The 21,322-nt window shown below is 34.8% G+C and overlaps 1 protein-coding gene across 1 annotated transcript in view; it reads right to left on the reverse strand.

Annotated features, from left to right (window-relative positions):
- Positions 1-21,322, reverse strand: part of DOCK3 (dedicator of cytokinesis 3) — a 513,257-nt gene that overhangs the window by 316,036 nt on the left and 175,899 nt on the right. The window contains exon 4 of the mRNA XM_051985737.1: positions 11,067-11,122. Coding sequence (XP_051841697.1) covers positions 11,067-11,122 — 56 coding nt within the window. The remainder of the gene's footprint in view (positions 1-11,066; positions 11,123-21,322) is intronic.

Genomic DNA, 21,322 nt, shown 5'->3' on the forward strand with positions numbered 1-21,322 from the left:
CTATTCCCCAACTGATGAGCATTTCCTCAATTTTCAATATTCTGCCACTATGAGAAGGGTTTCTATATCTCTTTGGGATATATAGACCTAATACTGATAGTGTTGGATCAAAAAATAAGCACAGTTCAGTTGCCCTTTACCACAGTTTCAAATTACTCTCTAGAATGGTTGGATCAGTTCACAACTCTACAACTGGACCTTAATATCCCAATTTTCCTACATCCCCTTCAACATCTGTCATTTCTTTTGTCATATTAGCCAATCTGATAAGTGTAATGTAATATCTCTGATCTGTTTTAATTTGCATTTTTCTAATAGAAAGTGACTTAGATCGCTTCTTCACATACCTATATATAGCTGTGATTTTTTAATCTGAAAACTACTTGTTCATATCCTTTGACCATTTGTCAATTGGGGAATGGCTTGAATTCTTATACATTTAGTTCAGTTCTCTATATATTTGAGAAATGAAGCATTTATCAAAGATTTGTAAAGATTTCCCAGCTTTTTGTTTTCCTTCTAATCTTGATCTCATTGGGGTTTTTTGTATAAAACTTTTTATTTTTATATAATCAAAATTATCTATTTTACATATGCAATGCTCTCTGCCTCTTTTTTAGTCATGGATTCTTCCCTCCCTATAGATCTGACAGTTATATTATTCTTTGCTCTATTAATTTGCTTATGATAGTCACCATTTATGTCTAAATCATGCACCTATTTTGACCTTGTCTTGGTATACAGTGTGAGATACTGATCTATACTTAGTTTATCTTGTTTTCTAATTTTCCCAGAAGTTTTTGTCAAATAGTGAGTTCTCTGGGTTTGTCAAACACTAGGTTCTATAGGCACCAACTGCTGTATTTTGTATTCGCAGTTCTACCAACAATGTATTAGTGTCCCAGCTTTCCCACATCCCCTCCAACATTTGTCATTACCTTTTCCTGTCATTTTAGCCAATCTGAAAGGTGTGTAGTGGCATCTCAGAGTTGTCTTAATTTGCATTTCTCTGATCAATTTAGAGCACCTTTTCATATGATTAGAAATGGTTTTAATTTCTTTATCAGAAAATTGTCTGTTCATCTCCTCTGACCATTTATCAATTGGAGAATGGCTTGAATTCTTATATATTTGAGAAAATTCTCTCTATATTTTAGAAATGAGGCCTTCCTCAAAACACTCAAATTTAACATTTCCCCCCAGTTTATTGCTTCCTTTCAAATCTTGTCTGCATTAGTTTTAGAAATAGATTTCATCAGAAATAGGTGAAATTTACATATATCATTGAATTCTATCTTATTCCCTGAAAGATAGTGCTCATTTTAGCTGGATAGCTTATTCTTAATTCCTTTGTCTTTTGAAATATTAGATTCCAGGCCCTTTGATCCTTTAAGGTGGAAGCTGCTAAGTCCTGGGTAATCCTAATTGTGGCTCCTTATAATTTAAATTGTTTCTTTCTGGCTGATTGAAATATCTTTTCTTTGGTTTGATAGTTTTGAAATTTAGCCATGATATTCATTGGAATTTTAATTTTGGAGTTTCTTTCAGGAGGTGATCAGTGAATTCTTTCATTGGCTATTTTACCTTCTGATTCTAAGATATCAGAGCAATTTTCCTTTATGATTTCCTATAAGATAATGTCTAGGTTCTTTTTTTCACCATGACTTTCAGGGAGCATAATAATCCTTAAACTGTCTCTCCTAGATCTATTTTCCAGGTCTTCTGTTTTTCCTAGGAAATATTTCGTGTTTTCTTCTATTTTTTCATTTTTGGGGGGCTTTGTTTGACTGATTTTTGAAGTCTTATTGAGTCATTCACTTCCATTTATTCAATTCTAATTTTTAGTGTATTTTTTTTTCAGTTACCTTTTTTAGTGCCTTTTGTATTTGCCCAACTGAATTGTTTTGTTCGTTGCAATTTATTTCCATGTTACAAATTCTATTTTTTGATGAATTGGTAGCTTTTTCATATCTATTTTGTAAGGAGTTATATGCCTTTTCCATTTCACCAAATCTATTTTGTAGGGAATTATATGCTTTTCCCATCCCTTCTTGCAAAGATCTCATTTCCTTTCCCCATTTTTCTTTTAACTCTCTTTTAAGATTCTTTATGAAATCTTCCAAGAAAGCCTTGTAAAATGGGCACCAATATCTCCCTTTGAGGCTTCATATGGAGTTGATTTGCTTTAGGAACCTCAGAATTTGAGGTCTGTTCTCTCTCTCCACAAAAACTGTCTATGGTGAGAGTTCTTTTTGGTTTTTTGCTCATTTTTTAAATCTTGAGGTCTGCTCTTAATGAAAAGAGTGACAGCTGCTTTAGTAATCATGGCTAGGTCCTGCATTCTTTCGGGGCTCAGTGATTTACAATTTGCATTTTGTAGCAAATATGCTAGATCATCCACTTGCAACCAAGCCAGAGTAGTCTAAGAGGCTCACAGAAGATTCCCAGGTGTGTGGAAGCTGTGCTCTGACTCCCTGCTCCAGCTCCTTGCCCCAGGCTCTCTGTGCTGTGGTCTGGGCTTGCAGACTGTCCCCCTGCCCATTTGAAATAGATCTGTTCCAAAGTTCTTCCAAGGTATCTTCTTCTGGGAATCTGTTGTATTCCAAAATTTGTAGGTTCTGTGATTTCAAAACCAGTTCAGAGGCTTAATCTACTATTGGTTTGAGAGAAGATCAGAGGAGATCACAAAAAGTCATGTCTGCTCTATGCCATCTTGGCCAAAATATCTTTTAATGATTGTTTTAAATAGGTGGTGATTTCACCCTTTTCATTTTTGACACTATATTTGCTTTTCTTCTTTCTTTTATTAAGCAATGGTTTATTTATCTTGAGTTTTTTTATTAATAATATCAGCTCCTAGATTTATTTATTAGATCAATAGTTTTTTTTAAAACTTTCAATCTTATTTTTGAGGACTTCTAATTTGATGCTTAAATGGGAATTTTAAATTAGTCCTTTTTAAAGTTTTAGTTGCATGTCTAATTCATCGAGCTGTTGTTTTTCTATTTTGTTGATGTAAGAATTTAGAGAAACAAATTTTTCTCTCAGTACTAATTTGGATGACTCTCCTAAATTCTGGTAAGTTGTCTCATTGTCATTTTCTTTAATGACATTATTGAAGTTTTTATGATTAGTTCTTTGATCTACTTATTATTTAGGATTATGTAGTTTTCAATTAATTTTTAATCTATTTTTCCACTGACCTTTGCTGAATTTTTGTATTATTTTGTATTATTTTTTGTATTGTATTATTGTATTTTATTGTATTATTAATCAAAAAGAATACATTTAATACCTCTGCCTTTCTACATTTGATTTTAATATTTTTATTTCCTAATACATGATCAGTTTTTGTGTAGGTGCTATATACTTCTGAGAAAAAGATACATTCCTTTGTGTTATCATTCAATTTTCTTCAAAGTCTGTCAGTATTTTTTTAGTATTGCATTTACTTAGTTTCTTTCTTATTTATTTTTATTGAGTTTATCAAGTTCTGGGAGGGGACAGTTAAGACACTCCACTAGTATAGCTATGATGTCTATTTCTTCCCATAACTCACTTAATTTCTCCTTTAAGAATTTAGATGCTATACTACTTGGTACACATGTTTAGTATTGATATTACTTCATTTTCTGTGGTGACTTTCTTATCTCTTTTAGTTAGGTCTATTTTTGCTTATCAGGATTTTCACACTTAAAAATTTAAAAATTTTTTATATCAGCTGAAGCATTATACATTCTGCTGCAGACTCTTAGCTTTACTCTGTGTGTGTATCTGTTTCAAATGTGTTTCTTGTAAACAACATATTGTAGAATTCTGATTTTTTGATCCACTCTGCTATCTGTTTCCATTTCCCTCCATCCTCTTGATCCTCCTATTTGTCCTCTCTCTTTTCACCCTTTCTCTCTTCACCAATGTTTTGCATCTGTCTATCACCTCCCCAATCTGTCTTTCTTTCTGTCATTCCTCCTGCCCTTTGCTAAATCTACTTCCCTCCTACTTCCCTGTCTGGTAAGATAATTTTCAATGTTCAACAAAAAAATATTTTGATTGTGCATGTTATTTCCTCTTTGAGCCAATATTGATAAGACTAATGTTCAAGCAATGCCCATTACTCACTCTCTTATTCTCTTCTCCATCATAATGAGTTTTTCATACCTCTTCATGTGAAATAACTCAGTTTAATTTCTAGCCATATGAAAATATACTCCAAATCATTATTAATCAGAGAAATGCAAATTAAGACAACTCTGAGATATCACTACATACCTCTCAGATTGGCTAGAATGACAGGGAAAGATAATGTGGAATTTTGGAGGGGATGAGAGAAGACAGGGACACTAATATGTTGCTGGTGGAATTGTGAACATATCCAGCCATTCTGGAGAGCACTTTGGAACTATGCTCAAAAAGTTATCAAACTGTGAATACCCTTTGATCCAGCAGTGCTACTACTGGGCTTATATCCCAAAGAGATACTAAAGAAGAGAAAGGGATCTGTATGTGCACAAATGTTTGTGGCAGGTCTCTTTGTAGTGGCCAGAAACTGGAAACTGAGTAGATGCCCATCAATTGGAGAATGGCTGAATAAATTGTGGTATATGAATATTATGGAATATTATTGTTCTGTAAGAAATAACCAGCAGAATGATTTCAGAAAGGCCTGTTGAGACTTACATGAACTGATGCTGAGTGAAATGAGCAGGACCACAAGATCATTATATACTTCAACAACAATACCATATGAGGATCAATTATGATGGACGTGGCCATTTCCAACAATGAGATGAACCAAATCAGTTCCAATACAGCAATAATGAATTGAACCAGCTATACCCAGCAAAAGAACTCTAGGAGAAGACTATGAACCATTACATAGAATTCCCAATTCCTATATTTTTGTCTGCCTGCATTTTTGATTTCCTTCACAGGCTAATAGTATACTATTTCAAAGTCTGATTCTTTTTGTACAGCAAAATAACTATTAGGATATGCATACTTATATTGTATTTAATTTATACTTTAACATATTAAACATGTATTGGTCAACCTGACATCAGGGGGAGAAGATTGGGGGAAGGCGGGGAAAAAATGGAACAAAAGATTTGGCAATTGTCAATGCTGTAAAATTATCCATGCATATAACTTGTAAATAAAAAGCTATAATAAAAAAAGAAATAATTCAGTTTATTCTGCCTCTCCTTTCCTTCTGCAACCAGTGTACTCTTCTTTTTCATCCTTTAATAATTTTATGCCATTCCCTCAAATTTACCTTGTACCTGTATCCTCTATGTATATTTTTTCAAATTGTAGTATTAGGGGTACAATGTTTCAGAATTACAATTATCATCTTCCCATATAGAATGTAAATGGATCAGCTTTATTGAGTACCTTGTGTTTTATTTTCCCTTTTAACCTACTTATTTTTCTCTTGAGTCTTGATTTTGGAGATGAAACTTTTGGTTTAATTCTGATTTTCTCCTTATGAAAGCTTGGAGTCCTTTTATTTCACTGAATAACCAATTTCCCTTTTGAAGTATTATGTTTAATTTCTCCAGGTAAGTCATTCCTGTTTATAGTCTTAGTTCCTTTGCTTTCTAGAATATTAAGTTCTATGACTTTTGTGTAATCTTGCAGCTCCCCAACATCTAAATTGTTTCTTTCTGGCCACTTGGAATATTTTTCCTTTTCTGGACAGTTCTGAATTTTGGCCATTTTTTTGGTGGGGGGAATCTCTTTCCTGAGGTGATTGATGTATTCTTTCAATGCTCGTTTTGCCCTCTGTTTCCAGGATGTCAGAGAAGTTTTCCTTGATAATTTCTTGAAAGAGTCTGTCCATGTCCTTCTTTTAATTATGGCTTTCAGGCAGTCCAATGATTCTGAGATTGTCTCTTCTAGATCTATTTTCCTGGTCAGTTGTTTTTCCCATGAGGTATTTACTTTGTCTTCTATTTTTTCATTCTTTTGAATGTTTTTGATTGATTCTTGATGTCTTATAGAGTCATTAGCTTTTACTTGCTCAATTCTAACTTTTAAGAAGTTGTTTTCTTCAGTTAGTTTTTACACTTTATTTTCTATTTGGCCAATTATACTTTTTAAGGAGTTGTTTTCTTTCCCTGAGTTATATACTCTTTTCTTAGTTCTGTTGATTCACTCTCATTTCTTTTCCCAATTGTACTTTTAACTCTCCTATATGATTTTAAAGCTCCTTTTTTTTTTTTTTTTGAGTTTTTACATGAGTTCTTTCTGGGCTGGAGACCATTTCCTGTTTTTCTTTGGGATTTTGCCCATAGATATTTTGATACTGTTCTCCTTTTCTGGGTTTGTGTCTTGATCCTACTTGTCACCATAATATCCTTCTATGATCAGATTGTTTTTGCTGTTTTTTGCTCATTGAGGCCTTTTTCCTTTTTTTTTTTTTACATTTGAGCTGGGGTTTTAGGGTAGAAGATGAACTGTTTTTGCTTTCTTTTGCCAGGGACTACAGGCTCTGACTATTTACCTGGGATTGCATTGGTGTTGCCCTGAGGCCCATGGTGGTCCCTTATATCTTACTGAGAGGGATGGGGGTGCGTGGCCAGCACTGATTGGGGCCATTGGAGTCTGGTAGCTTACCTGGTGCTGAGAGCTAGGATCCTAATGCTGGTGTCTGATATGTACTGAGGTCAGTAGGCTGTTTGTTTCTGTGTTTCCTCAAGAATACACTGAAGCAGGTGGCATCTGGGCAGATGAGGCACCTGTTTTCCTAGAATTATGCTGGAGAACCTGGTAGGGAGGGAAGTGGTGGGAGTCATGTTGTAGGCTATCTGTTTGCTTAGGCACCTTAGGGTTGTTGTCTACCTGTTTACCTGGGGCTACACAGAAGCATGTGGAAGTCTGTCCACTGGAGGTTGCCTGGTTGCCCAGGACTGAGGCAGAGGCAGTTCTCAAAGCTGGAGTCGGCCCTATTCCCCTGGCTATGCTGAGGAATGTGGAGAGTCCTGGTGTTGGCATTTACCTGCTCCACTGCACTGGGGCTCAGGATTTACCATTGGTTTGCTGAGATGGGGCTTGCTGGATGCTTCCTGTCCTGGGATGTGCCTCCCTTTTACTCAAGTGAAATATTTTCACATTTTTTGGACACAAAGAGTATTTCTTCCCAATTTTTTCCTGATTCTGCTATTCCAGGATTTGTTTGGGGGTGCTATTTGATAGATGTTTGAAGATGAATATGGGAGAGTTACAGTGATTTACTGCCTACTTACTCTGCTATCTTGGCTCCCAGAAGTATTGATCTGAAGCATATTTTAATGTGGTTGTTGATAGTTTGAATTTCTTCCTTTGAAAATTACTTGTTCACATACTTAGATCATTTATTTATTTGAGAAATAACTTCTGGGGAATACTACATGTAGTTTTATACATTTGAATTAAGTCTTTGGATGTGAGACCATTTTCAGAGAAATTTTGTGCAAAGATTTTTCCACACTTAACTGTTTTCCTTGTTTTGACAAAAACATTTTAAATTTATATAATCAAAAATGTATACTTTACCTTGTGTTGTCCTCTCCCATAGTCTATTTAGATATGAACTTTTCCCCTAGCTTATGTATGAAAGGTAACTTTTTCCTTGCTTCTTTAATCTGTTTAGGATGTAACCTTTTATATCTAAGACATGCCTCTACTTGGGGCATGGTATGAAATGTTGGTATTAACCTTCTGTCATAATAATATTTTATGACTAAAGAAAACTAGAACATTCTCACTTATATGTTATGCTATAAAATAATGACTATTACTTGCAACTAATAATGGAAAAGTGCCTTCTTTTAAAATAATCAATAATAATGATTTGGTAAGTAATTAAAATATTGATTCAGGCAACTAGGTGACACATAGGCAGAATACAGGCCCTGAAGTCAGCAAGACTTGAGTTCAAACCCAGCCTCAGACACTTACTAACTATATGAGCCTGGGCAAATCACTTTATCCTGTTTGCCTCAGTTTCCTCATCTGTAAAATGAGCTAGAGAAGGGAATGATAAACCATGCCAATAATTCTGTTAAGAAAATCCCAACTGGTGTTATGAAGAGTTGAACATGACTGAGACAACTCAGTAACCACAAAACTTACTAAAATATAAATGCTGAAAAACTCAAGTATCTCTATGTATGTAATGATCCATGTTATTTTCTTATTGCATAGACAAACAAATGAAGATAATTACAATGTGGTTAAATAAAACAACAACAATAATAACAAGGATTTGGAGTTAGGATACTTGACCTGGAGTTTTAATCATATGACTATGGAAAGAAATTATCAAAGTAATTGAATAAATGAACAAAAATCATTTATTAATCATATACTTTGTGGTACTTTGTTAAATGCTAGAGATACAAATAAAAAGTGATAAATTCTCCACACTTAAGATGCTCATATTCTAACAGGCAAAGACCACATATATCGTTACTTGGTAGCCGATGATGGCCATTTGGGAAATCACAGGAAATGTGAGTAGAATGATGAACTAACATATCATTTCCAGAAACAAAAGTTGTACTTATTTTATCATTGCTTTCAGTTGTATGGAAAGAAATATGTTTGTAACAAAAGTGACATGGCCAACTTCCGTGAGTTAGGAGCTTTCATAATTCTTACCTAGTCATGTAAATACTGAGCCCTTCTTTGAGTTTTCTACTCATTCTTACTTATCCTGATCTAGATTCATGATGATATATCATCGGCACAAAATTATACTTAAAATCTCATAAGGCTATAGGAATAATCCTATTGAGAGAAAATAAACTCTCTCTACTTAACTACTCTAGCTCTTGAACCCCCATCTATATTTATTTTTGCACAACCAATCACTCACAATCTAATGAACATAAATAATGCACACAGATAGTTACAAAATCAGTCATTCACAATAGTGACAATTCTAGATCTTAAAAATAAGCATTTACTTAACAATAATGCAAGAGAAATATCATAGTTGCTCACTTATTAAAACCAGTGAATAAATAATACAACATATCACAATCTCAGTATATCACTGTCACTAAAGCAGTTGGCCAGTTAAATTACTTATCTTTTCTACTACTCTGGAATCACTTAGTTAAGCTTCTGTCAGCTGTTTCTTTTTAGGTGCCATAATTCCAATAGGGAAGCTTTTTTCAATTCTCCTTCTCAGGTACCGTTATCTTGTTCCTCCCTATCTTCAAAGGCTAAAATGAGAAACTTTTGATCTTTCCAGTTACATGTCAAGAAAATTTTTAGCATTCATTCACTCAACTTTCACTTAAAAAGGTAACAACTTCCTATATTTCCTCAAACAAAATCAACAGTCTTTTAAAATTATACATTACGTCTAAATATTTATATGATCTCCCCCTCTCTTTTAAACTATTCTTTGAAATGATGAACAGACAGATTTCAGAAAAAACCTGGAAAGAGTTATACAAACTGATGCAAAATGAAAAGAGCAGAACAATGAAACCATTGTATACAGTCCAACAATACTGTATGATGATCAACCATGAATGACCCAGCTCTTCTCAGCAACTCAATGATCCAAGACAAGTACACAGGACACACAAAAGAAAATGCTAATTCATATCCAGATAGAGAACAGAATGACTCTGAATGCAAATTGAAGAATATTTTTCACTTATTTTATTTTTTTATTTTTTCTTTTGATCTTTTTTTTGCAACTATGACTAATATGGAAATATGTTTTATGTAATAGCACACATATAAACCATATTAAATTGCCTACTACTTTCAGAAGAGGGGAAAGAAGGAGAAAAACTTGAAACTCAAAATCTTGTAAAAATGAATGCTAAAAATTTTCTTGACATGTAACTGGAAAAAAATAAAATATTATTAAAAATTAACTATCCTCTTAAATCATTAAATAGTAATATGCCAATTAGATGATATATAATTCTAATGTTCTAAGATCTCCATATGGGTCTACAACTCCTCTGATGTCCCTAAAACTGAGTTTTACTTTAATATTTCTTTAGTTGTCAATAAATAAAAAGTTCTTTCTCCACTTCATTAAAAACCAAACTATTCATGCAAAAACAAGGTGATTTGAATCATTTCTACAGATAATTTTTGATGCAAAGCTACTTGAATCATATCTGATTTCTTTATATATCTCTTTAAAACTTCTAAAATTACAATAAAATTCTTTTTATGGTTCTTTTAGGCATTGCAATGTTTACCTATAAAGTGACAGTATTCTATGTCCTTTAACAATTGATATATATCTTTTCCTTCATGTAAAATATGTTTTTGGTTTCTTTTACAATTAAACTATTTCATATGAACCAAGAAGAATCTTAAAGAGATGGTATAAATACAAATGGCATCAGAGAGAATAGCAAGAAGATGACTAGAGTAAATATCTGGGTGGGATGTGAAACATGGCCTATTAAAAGGAAGCTAGATATATGTGCACTATGAATTGTGAAGAAAATATTTCATAAACCAAATCACTACATATGTATATAATTTTTTAAAACTTTTTTTTCACTCCAGTCCTTTTTTTTAAAAATTTTATTTTTTAAATAGCTTTTTATTTACAAGTTATATGTATGGGTAATTTTACAGCATTGACAATTGCCAAACCTTCTGTTCCAATTTTTCCCCTCCTTCCCCTACCCCCTCCCCTAGATGGCAGGATGGCCAGTAGATGTTAAATATATTAAAGTATAAATTAGATATGTGTATAATTTTTAATCACTATTTGGAGGACTAGTATTTTAATTTCATTGGTATATGGAACTCCCAGTGAGGAAACTATCTCTAGCAATGCACTTTAGTCATAGAATATTGGGTGTAGCAGAGGAAAATAATCAGAATTTGTGAGTTGCACAAGGTCACAAAACCAGTACATGTCAGACGCAGAGAGTGAATATGAGGTCAGCTTCTTCTTCCCTATGCTCCTATTCTTTTTTTTTTATCATTTAAAAATTAACAATTTAAGGATAATAAAGGGGAAATTATACTTACCATATCTCCTTCTTCTGACAATAGTCTATAAATTTTATACTTAAGAAAAACAAACTACTTACCCCCTGTTGCTGACAATTGCCTTTTTCAAATGAATGTAGTTTGCAGGAAAGATCCCCTGAAAAACAGATGTTTCACATCAGAAAAAAAATTATGTTGTTTTCATCTCATCTTGACCAAACATAAAAGAACTTGAATAGACAACTTTCTACATAAAGTAGCTTCTTTTCCCCTAAGGTTGCTTCCCTAAGGCAATGCACAGGGAATATATGGACTTCATGTATATGCTACATGAAACTAAACACTAGTCAACAAGCAAAATTATCTTTATCTCAGGGCATTTTGATCTTTAATAGAAGAGAAGAGAAATGGCTTTGCAATTTTATGATCTTTTCATTCTACAAGTACAAACTTGGGATCATATTTATAAACTAAGATGGAGTGAAACAATAATATAGAAATTATAAAGATTTCATTTAGTTAGTAATAATAGTTAATTAAAATATGAAACGACTAGACCGAAGATTGGAATGAAGCAAAGAATCAAATTCCATAATGAAAGGAAAGCAGAGCTCTGAATAGAACTGGAGCTAAGCTAAAAAGGCAACAGCAATTAGGAGGACTAGTACTGTGTTTTATTTGGGAAGATCTGGTTACTTTTTCTAATTTACCAGTCTTGTTAAGCAGACCTTAGACAACTTCTGAATTCATGAATCATTTATCATTTAGATAAGAATGTTGAAAGAAGGTATAGGTAGAATTCTTTTGATGTAGGTGCTGCCTTCTGGGATTCACGGGTCATTAGATCTATCTAACTGGAATACTCTTACTATGTCAGCAGAAAAAAAGGGCAGTCTAATAAGGCACATTTGCATCCATCCTTTTGTGTACATACACAGAAACTAAAATTTAATTATGATAGCCTAAGCATACAACATCCATTAATACACCAAAGGTTCTCCAAAGAATAGCATATTGATTAGGCTGGTTTTAGACAACTATCAAACTAGTATATTTTTTCAGATGTAGGCAACAATGTAAATCAATTTCCAAAGAAATACTTCATAAGTTATGTTGTAATTTCATAGATATATGTCATTAGAAGAAAATGCAATGGTTCATGAGTGGTTTCATTTTATAGAGGAAAAAAAATCTAAGTAACAAATTTGTAGTTGAGAAAGAGGTTTTATAAGCATGAAAATGATTGAGGAGAACTAAAGGATGAAGGCTGCCACACAAAACTATATGACCCCAGTAATGCATAATCAGCAAAGTGTACTCCTTTCTATCTCCATTTAGTTTTCTCCAAAGATCTATCATACCTAACTTTTCTAGTGTTCTACTTAACCTCTTTAACATCTTTCTTATTTGTTTTGTGGTTTGATTTATCTAGCTCTGAGAGAGCAAAGTTGAGAACTCCCACTATAACAGTTTTGCTAGCTATTTTTTCTTGCAGCTCTCTTAACTTCTCCTTTAGGAATTTAGATGCTATACCATCTGGTACATATATGTTTAATATTGATATTGCTTCATTATCTATGCTGCCTTTAGCAAGATATAGTGCCCTTCTTTATCTCTTTTAATTAGATCAATTTTTGCTTTTGCTTAATCTGAGATCAGGATGACTTTTTTGACGTCAACTGAAGCATAGTAGATTCTGCTCCAGCCTTTTACCTTCACTTTGTATGTATTGCCCTGCTTCAAATATGTTTTCTGTAACCAGCATATTGTAGGTTCTGACTTTTAGTCCACTCTACTATCCATCTCCACTTTATGGGGGATTTATGATCAATTCTGATATGCGTGTTTCTCTTCAACACTGAGATGATTCAAACCAGTTGCAATTGTTCAGTGATGAAGAGAGAGAGAGAACCACCATGGGAGCTGAGTGTGGACCACAACATAGCATTTTCACTCTTTCTGTTATTATTTTCTTTCTTTCTTTGCATTTTGTTTTCTTTCTCAGTTTTTTTCTTCCTTCTTGATCTGATTTTTCTTGTGCAGCAAGATAACTGTATAAATTTGTATACATATATTGGATTTAACATATATTTTAACATATTTAACATATATTGGGCTACCTGTCAGCTATGGAAGATGGGGAGGAGGAGAGTAAAATTTGGAACAAAAGGTTTTGTAAGGGTCAGTGTTGAAAAATTACTCATGCATATGTTTTGTAAATGAAAAGCTTTAATTAAAAAATAAATAAAAATAAAAATTGTTCTATTGGGGAAAGTAAGAAGAGATAATAAAGAACAAGTACTTTTAAAACTAACATGACTACACTGGAAGATAGAGTTATCATTTTAAAAAGACTTATTCTGGTTATATTAATATCATCTTGTGATCCAGGCCTAAACATGAGTCTGACCTTCATCTTTTCCTTCTAAAAAGTATAATAGTTGCTTCCCCCAGGAGTTCAACCCATCTTTTCTTACTGTACATACAATCACCTAGTCCTGTCTATAGTTTTTTTTTTTCCTTGCACATTTTGAATTAACAAGATTATTTCCTGGCAAACAGAGACAAAGGAGAAATGCTGTTCAACAGAAACTCTAACATAGCATGATAGGAACAAAAAAAGAATAAAAGAAAAACAAATGACATGAGGCAATGTATTTTATTTTTACTTTATTCATTTTAACATAAGTATTTATTGGTGACTATAAGAATGTAATTTTAATGAAACAGTAAGGCATAATTGTGAATTAAAACATTTTGATATATAATCCATGGAGGAAAATGCATTATTTTCTTAAGAACTTTAAATATATGATAAGAAACTGTAAAGGGCTGAAACTCTGAGTTGATGCACTGAGGTTGGACAATGGAGCACTTAAGGCTAATTACCATTTAGACAATACTCTATTAGCATGTGCTTGGAAAATGGCCCTTCCCACTATTCTGAGCTGGTTCAATCTTTTAGTGTATACAGAGAATTGTGAGAAGGATTAGGGGGTGGAGTAAGACAAGCCAGAGTCACTTTGGTGGTAGATGAAGAGAAGGAAGGTTGTGGAGATCCTGCATCCATCCTGTTCACTTCTGCTCCTAAAGACCAAGAATAAAGACCAAGGACTTTTGCTTATCCTGACTGCGGCTGATTCTAAGGCATCCAGGGTGCTAAGTTGGTCTTCACATTTGGTGCCCAACATGTGGACCAAGGACCCTAATTTCACTGAAGAAGTTCCCAGTGACCAGGAAATAGGATGAGAGTTTTAATAGACAAACAGGGAACTTACTTTCTTAAGGGCTAAACTTGTAACCTTTTCTAGCTGAAATGGTATTCTTGATCTCTGGCCAAAGACTTTTTGTTCTGTTCAATTGTTCAATATTCTCTCTAGAGAATGTTTCAATTGTTCAATGTTCTCTCTAGAATTCCCTAATTTCACTGAAGAAGTTCCCAGTGACCAGGAAATAGGATGAGAGTTTTAATAGACAAATAGGGAACTTACTTTGTTAAGGGCTAAACTAGTAACCTTTTCTAGCTGAAATGGGGACTAGTAGGAGATCAACTATATGAATACTACAATGATAAAGGTCCTGATTCAATTTCTAAGGAAACATTCTATATATACGATATAATACAATTGGCCTTAAAGAATCCTGCAAGTTATAGAAAAAAGAAAAGTTTTAAGAACAACCAGATGAGGAAATGTGAGGAAAAAGAGGAAGACAAGGACAGATTAATGGCATGAGGAATTAAGTGAGGTTAAAGGGTGTGATGAAGGGCATGGTGATTCTCCTCTTACAAGTCAGCTTCAACCCCGCCTAAACCAGAACTGTTTCTTGACATGCCCCCATCAACTTCACCTTCCCGGATGGAAGGAGGAGGAGTAGTGGGAGGGGCAGTGATACCACCAGCACACCCCTCCAGAAATCACCCCCTCCTATGACTAGATTGCAAAAGGCAGTACTTAAAACCACAGAAGAAGGGCAGGATTTAGCTGATTTGAAAATAGGAATGTATCCTGTGATTCATCAGTTTAACTCTTCAGGTCAAGAAAGTAGAAGATACACTTTTTTTGATACAGAAATCCTCAAAGACCTGAAAAAGGCTTGCACTCTTTATGGGGCTACATTAGCTTATGTTAAAATGTTATTACAGAATTTGGCTTATGAAGTCTTAACCCCCAGTGACTGGAAATCTATAGCAAGGACATGCTTAGAACCTGGACAAAACTTGCTGTGGCTTTCTGAATATAGTGCTCTGTAGGATACAAGCCCAACAAAATAGTCATAGTGGAGTAAGTCCTCCAATCACCTATGGCCAATTAACAGGTGTAGGTTCTTATGCAGACATTTCAGTACAGATTAATTACCCCATAGCAGCATATGAGCAAATTGCTGCTATTGCTATCAAAGCTTGGGCTTTTCTCCCTGGTAAAAATGACAAGGGTGAAGCCTTCACAAAAATTGCACAAGGGCCAAATGAGCTCTTTGCTGATTTTGTGGGACATTTGCAGACAGCTGTCATACAAACTAATGATAAAAATGTTGTAACAGAAATTATGATAAGGCAACTTGATAAAGAAAATGCTAATGAGGTTTGTAGACAAATTATACTAGGACTATGCCAGGATGCTTCTTTAGAGGAGATCATAAGACATTGTGCCTCAGTGGGACTATGATGCAGACTTCCCAAGATTGGAACATGGAAAGAAAGGGTCTCTTTTGGCAAAGGACTGATAGTTGAAAAAATCCCCATCAATATGTGAAGAAGAGACATTTTATGCCAATTAAGATTACAAATGAGTACCTCGGTTTTTTAGGCAGGGCTGCTGTTGAAAGCCTGCCAACATTTTCACCTGTTCCTATCCAATGGAAAACTGATACACCAGTGTGGATAGAACGGTGGTCCTTAAGGAGCAATAAAATTCAGGCCTTATTAGATATAGTACAGGAGCAACTTGACCAAGGACACTTACAACCTTCTCTAAGTCCTTGGAATTCCCCAGTATTTGCTGTTAAGAAAGAAATCTGGAAAATGGAGAATGTTGACAAATTTAAGAAAGGTAAATGAACAGATGGAAACTATGGGAACTCTTCAGCCTGGACTTCCATTTCCTACTCAATTGCCTAGAGAATGGCCTAAGGATTGTTTCTATTCTATCCCTCTAGATAAGAAGGATATGAAAAGATTTGCCTTTTCAGTGCCCAATGTTAACTTAGCTGAGTCTTATAAAAAGATATGAATGGACAGTTTTGCCATAGGGAATGAAAAACAGTCCTACTATGTGTCAAATGTATGTTGCTGCTGCTCTTACTCCAGTAAGAAAAGTATTTCCAAAAATAATGTTATTACATTACATAGATGACATATTGGGATGTGCACCTGAGGAACAAATGTTAGAAGCATGTCTACAAAAGACCACAGAAACATTAAGGAACTGCAAATCGCACATAGCTCCAGAAAAAATTCAAAGACATGCTCCTTTTCAATATTTAGAATATAAAGTATACCATAAAGGTATATACAAAAACTCTCCTTAAGAAAAGAGAAGCTAAACACCTTAAATGACCTAAAGAAATTGATAGGAGATATCCAATGGATGCAACCAGTGTTAGGCTTGACTACCTATCAATTGCAACCATTATATGACATTTTAAGGGGAGACAGTGCTTTAAACTTACCACCTCAGCTTATAATAAAAAGCTTAAGAGGCTTTGAGAGAAGTTGAACTGGCTTTATCCAATGTGGTTGAAAGAGTCACTCAAAAACCCTTGGAAATATCAGTTTTTCCTACACAAGAGGCACCCACAGCAGTCTTTCATCAAGGAGACAGTGTGATAGTGTGGGTGAACCTCCCAGCACAACCAGAACAAAGCTTTACTCCTTACCCAGTGCTTGTGCCTAGAATTTTATTAAAGGCCATTAAGCGAGCAGTACAATTATCTGGGATAAGACCTGACAAGATATATACCTTTTATACTAATGCACAAATTAATGTATGCTGTGAAACCATCCCTTAGTGGCAAATTTTATTGGCTATAGCTCCAAATCTTACACACGGGTCTCCATTAAAGATAACCAGACTATGATGGTATACCTAGAGAACCCCAGAGATTCTACTAAAAAGCTTTTAGAAATAATTCATAATTTTAGCAAAGTAGCAGGATACAAAATAAATCCCCATAAATCCTCAGCATTTTTATATATCACCAACAAAATCCAACAGCAGAGATACAAAGAGAAATTCCATTCAAAATAACTGTTGATAGCATAAAATATTTGGGAATCTATCTACCAAAGGAAAGTCAGGAATTATATGAGCAAAATTACAAAAAACTTTCCACACAAATAAAGTCAGACTTAAATAATTGGAAAAATATTAAGTGCTCTTGGATAGATCGAGCGAATATAATAAAGATGACAATACTCCCTAAACGAATCTATTTATTTAGAAATATTTCCAAGAAAATATTTTAATGATCTAGAAAAAATAACAACAAAATTCATATGGAACAATAAAAAGTCAAGAATCTCAAGGGAATTAATGAAAAAAAAATCAAATGAAGGTGGCCTAGTTGTACCTGATCTAAAATTATATTATAAAGCAGCAGTCACCAAAACCATTTGGTATTGGCTAAGAAATAGATTAGTGGATCAGTGGAAAAGGTTAGGTTCACAAGACAAAATAGTCAACTATAGCAATCTAGTTTTTGACAAACCCAAAGACCCTAACTTTTGGGATAAGAATTCATTATTTGATAAAAACTGCTGGGATAATTGCAAATTAGTATGGCAGAAATTAGGCATGGATCCACACTTAACACCATATACCAAGATAAGATCAAAATGGGTCCATGACCTAGGGATAAAGAACGATATTATAAATAAATTAGAGGAACATAGGATAGTTTATCTCTCAGACTTGTGGAGGAGAAAGAAATTTGTGACCAAAGATGAACTAGAGACCATTACTGATCACAAAATAGAAAATTTTGATTATATCAAATTAAAAAGCCTTTGTACTAACAAAACTAATGCAAACACGATTAGAAGGGAAGCAACAAACTGGGAAAACATCTTCACAGTTAAAGGTTCTGATAAAGGCCTCATTTCCAAAATATAGAGAGAACTGACTCAAATTTATAAGAAATCAAGCCATTCTCCAAATGATAAATGGTCAAAGGATATGAACAGATAATTTTCAGATGATGAAATTGAAACTATTATCACTCATATGAAAGAATGTTCCAAATCATTATTGATCAGAGAAATGCAAATTAAGACAACTCTGAGATACCACTACACACTTGTCAGATTGGCTAAGATGACAGGAAAAAATAATGATGAATGTTGGAGGGGATGCGGGAAAACTGGGACACTGATACATTGTTGGTGGAATTGTGAATGAATCCGACCATTCTGGAGAGCAATCTGGAATTATGCCCAAAAAGTTATCAAACTGTGCATACCCTTTGATCCAGCAGTGTTACTTCTGGGCTTATATCCCAAAGAAATACTAAAGAAGGGAAAGGGACCTGTATGTGCCAAAGTGTTTGTGGCAGCCCTGTTTGTAGTAGCCAGAAACTGGAAAATGAATGGATGCCCATCAATTGCAGAATGGCTGGGTAAATTGTGGTATATGAATGTTATGGAATATTATTGTTCTGTAAGAAATGACCAGCAGGATGAATACAGAGAGGCTTGGAGAGACTTACATGAACTGATGCTAAGTGAAATGAGCAGAATCAGGAGATCACTTTACACTTCGACATCGATATTGTATGAGGATGTATTCTGATGGAAGTGGATTTCTTTGACAAAGAGACCTAACTCAGTTTCAATTGATAAATGATGAATAGAAGCAACTACATCCAAAGAAAGAACACTGGGAAATGAATGTGAACTATTTGCATTTTTGTTTTTCTTCCCGGGTTATTTTTACCTTCTGAATCCAATTCTCCCTGTGCAACAAGAGAACTGTTCGGTTATGCAAACATATATTGTATCTAGGATATACTGCAACATATCTAACATATATAGGACTGCTTGCCATCTAGGGGAGGGGGTGGAAAGAGGGAGGGGAAAAATCGGAACAGAAACGAGTGCAAGGGATAATGTTGTAAAAAAATTACCCTGGCACGGATTCTGTCAATATAAAGTTATTATAAAATAAAATAAAATATTAAAAAAAAACAAAGATAACCAGACTATTACGTAATTGGCGATGAATTCTTGAGGGAAAAGTTTCTAAAGTTCCTCTTAAAGGACCAACTATCTTTACAGATGCATCAAAACAATATTTGTGCTGCATACTCTAGTGACTTAATTATAGAGTAGTCAGAACTCCTTTTCAGTCCACTCAGCAGAATGAATTGTATGCGATCATTCTAGCTCTTATGCAATCATTCTAGCTCTTATTAATTATCCAGAAGACATAAACATAATATTTGATTCAGCCTTTTCAGTAGGTGTGGTACAAAGAATTGCCACAGTCCAAATAAAATTTGTAGCTTCTAATAAAAATCAGCTCTTTAAGGAACTTCAAGAGGAAGTGAGAAAACATCCAGGTAAGATTTATGTCTTGTATGTCCACTCTCATAGTGGACTTCCAGGTCCTATTTTTGATGGTAATTCAAAGGCAGATAGCCTTCTCACTATGTTGGCCAATACTCCTTTGTTTCAAGAAGCCCAAGAATTTCATTTTAAATATCATCAGGCTGCTCAAGCTTTACATTTACAATTTGGAATAACAAAAGAGAAAGCTGGGAGCATAGTAAAAGCCTGTATGGCTTGCCTTCCTTTCCATGCTCCTACACTGCCTTCAGGGAAGAATTCTCGTGATTTGAGACCTAATGAAATTTGGGAAATGGATGTGACCCATTATAAATCTTTTGGTCTTTTGTCTTTTATCCATGTTGTGTCAGACACTTTTTCAGGATTCACTTTTGCAATACCAGCAGCAAAAGAGACAACCCGAGTGGTCACTTATTCCTTATATGAGCATTTGCAATTATGGGTGTGCCACAAGCAATAAAAACAGATAATGGACCTGCATATACTTCTAAACATTTTGCACACTTTTGTGCACACTATAAGATTTTACACATTATTGGCATACCCATTAATCCTCAAGGACAGTAGAGAAGAGAAACAGAGACATTAAGACACTCCTCCAAACACAAAAGAAAGAGGAAGCCATGGGTAACCCTAGAGAACTTCTAAATCTAGCCCTTTATAATATTAACTTCTTGATCTTTGACAAAGATGCACTGGCTCTGGCAGACAGGTTTTATAACCCACCAGAAGGGCAGTGTCCAGTGCAAGCAGCTCCACTATCTTTAGATAATCATCAGGTGATGTGGAGAGACCCAGAAAGTGGTGAATGGAAGGGACCAGATAGGTTAACTGCTTGGGGGAGAGGGTTTGCTTGCATCTCTACAGGTGGAGAAGGGATCAGATGGGTGCCAACGAGCCGTATTTGCCTTGTCCATCAGAGAGAGACCAAGCAGACCCTTGAAATGAAGGAGAAGACCCAAGAAACATCGAGTGGTTCCATTGCTGATTGTGCCCACCACTGAAAGAGCATGACAGGTATGGCATTTGAATCATGGACATCAAAAATTGTTGGATTTCAAAACCCTCAGGAATCATTGGATTCTCTGAGACATGATAAGACTGTTGCAGGACTTCAAAATATGCAGGAATCATTGGATTCCCTAACACACAAAAAGACTGTTGCAGGACTTCAAAAATTTGCAGGTATCATTGTATTCCCTGACACATGAAGCAATGGACAATAGATTGGTTTTGGACTAGCTCTTGGCTGCTGAAGAAGGCATATGTGTGACTGTTGTTTACTCCTTCTAGGACTTCTGGAAATCTCTAATAACACTATATTGATTTATATTGTTTGTTATATCACTACTTGCATATACAATTCATGTTTGTTGCACCACGTTGAGCCTGCACTGACTGTGGGGAGAGTCATCACTAATAGCCTCTGCGTTATTGCTGTGTGCTAGTGTAATACTTCCCATGCTGATGGGTTTGTGCATACCTGTTTCTAATAAGACCCTTCAGCCTAGAAACCCGCTAGCAACTCCCACTTCCCTTTGGTGCTTTTCATCTCCCTTCCTGAGGTGTCAAGGAGGGTGTGATCATCTCTTTTAGTGTTTTCATGTCCCTTCCTGAGAAGTCGGGGGGGGGGGGCATGATCACCTCCTTTTCGGTGTTTTGACCTCCTTTCCTAAGAAATCAGGAAGGGTGTAATCACCTCCCCTTGGGGGATCTCACCTCTCTGAGAAGTCAAGGAGGGCGTGACTACCTGTGTTCTAAAACAATAGAAAGCATAAGATGTAAAGAACTGAA

Source organism: Antechinus flavipes, chromosome 1 (genome assembly GCF_016432865.1).
Source record: "Antechinus flavipes isolate AdamAnt ecotype Samford, QLD, Australia chromosome 1, AdamAnt_v2, whole genome shotgun sequence".
Lineage (NCBI taxonomy): Eukaryota > Metazoa > Chordata > Mammalia > Dasyuromorphia > Dasyuridae > Antechinus > Antechinus flavipes.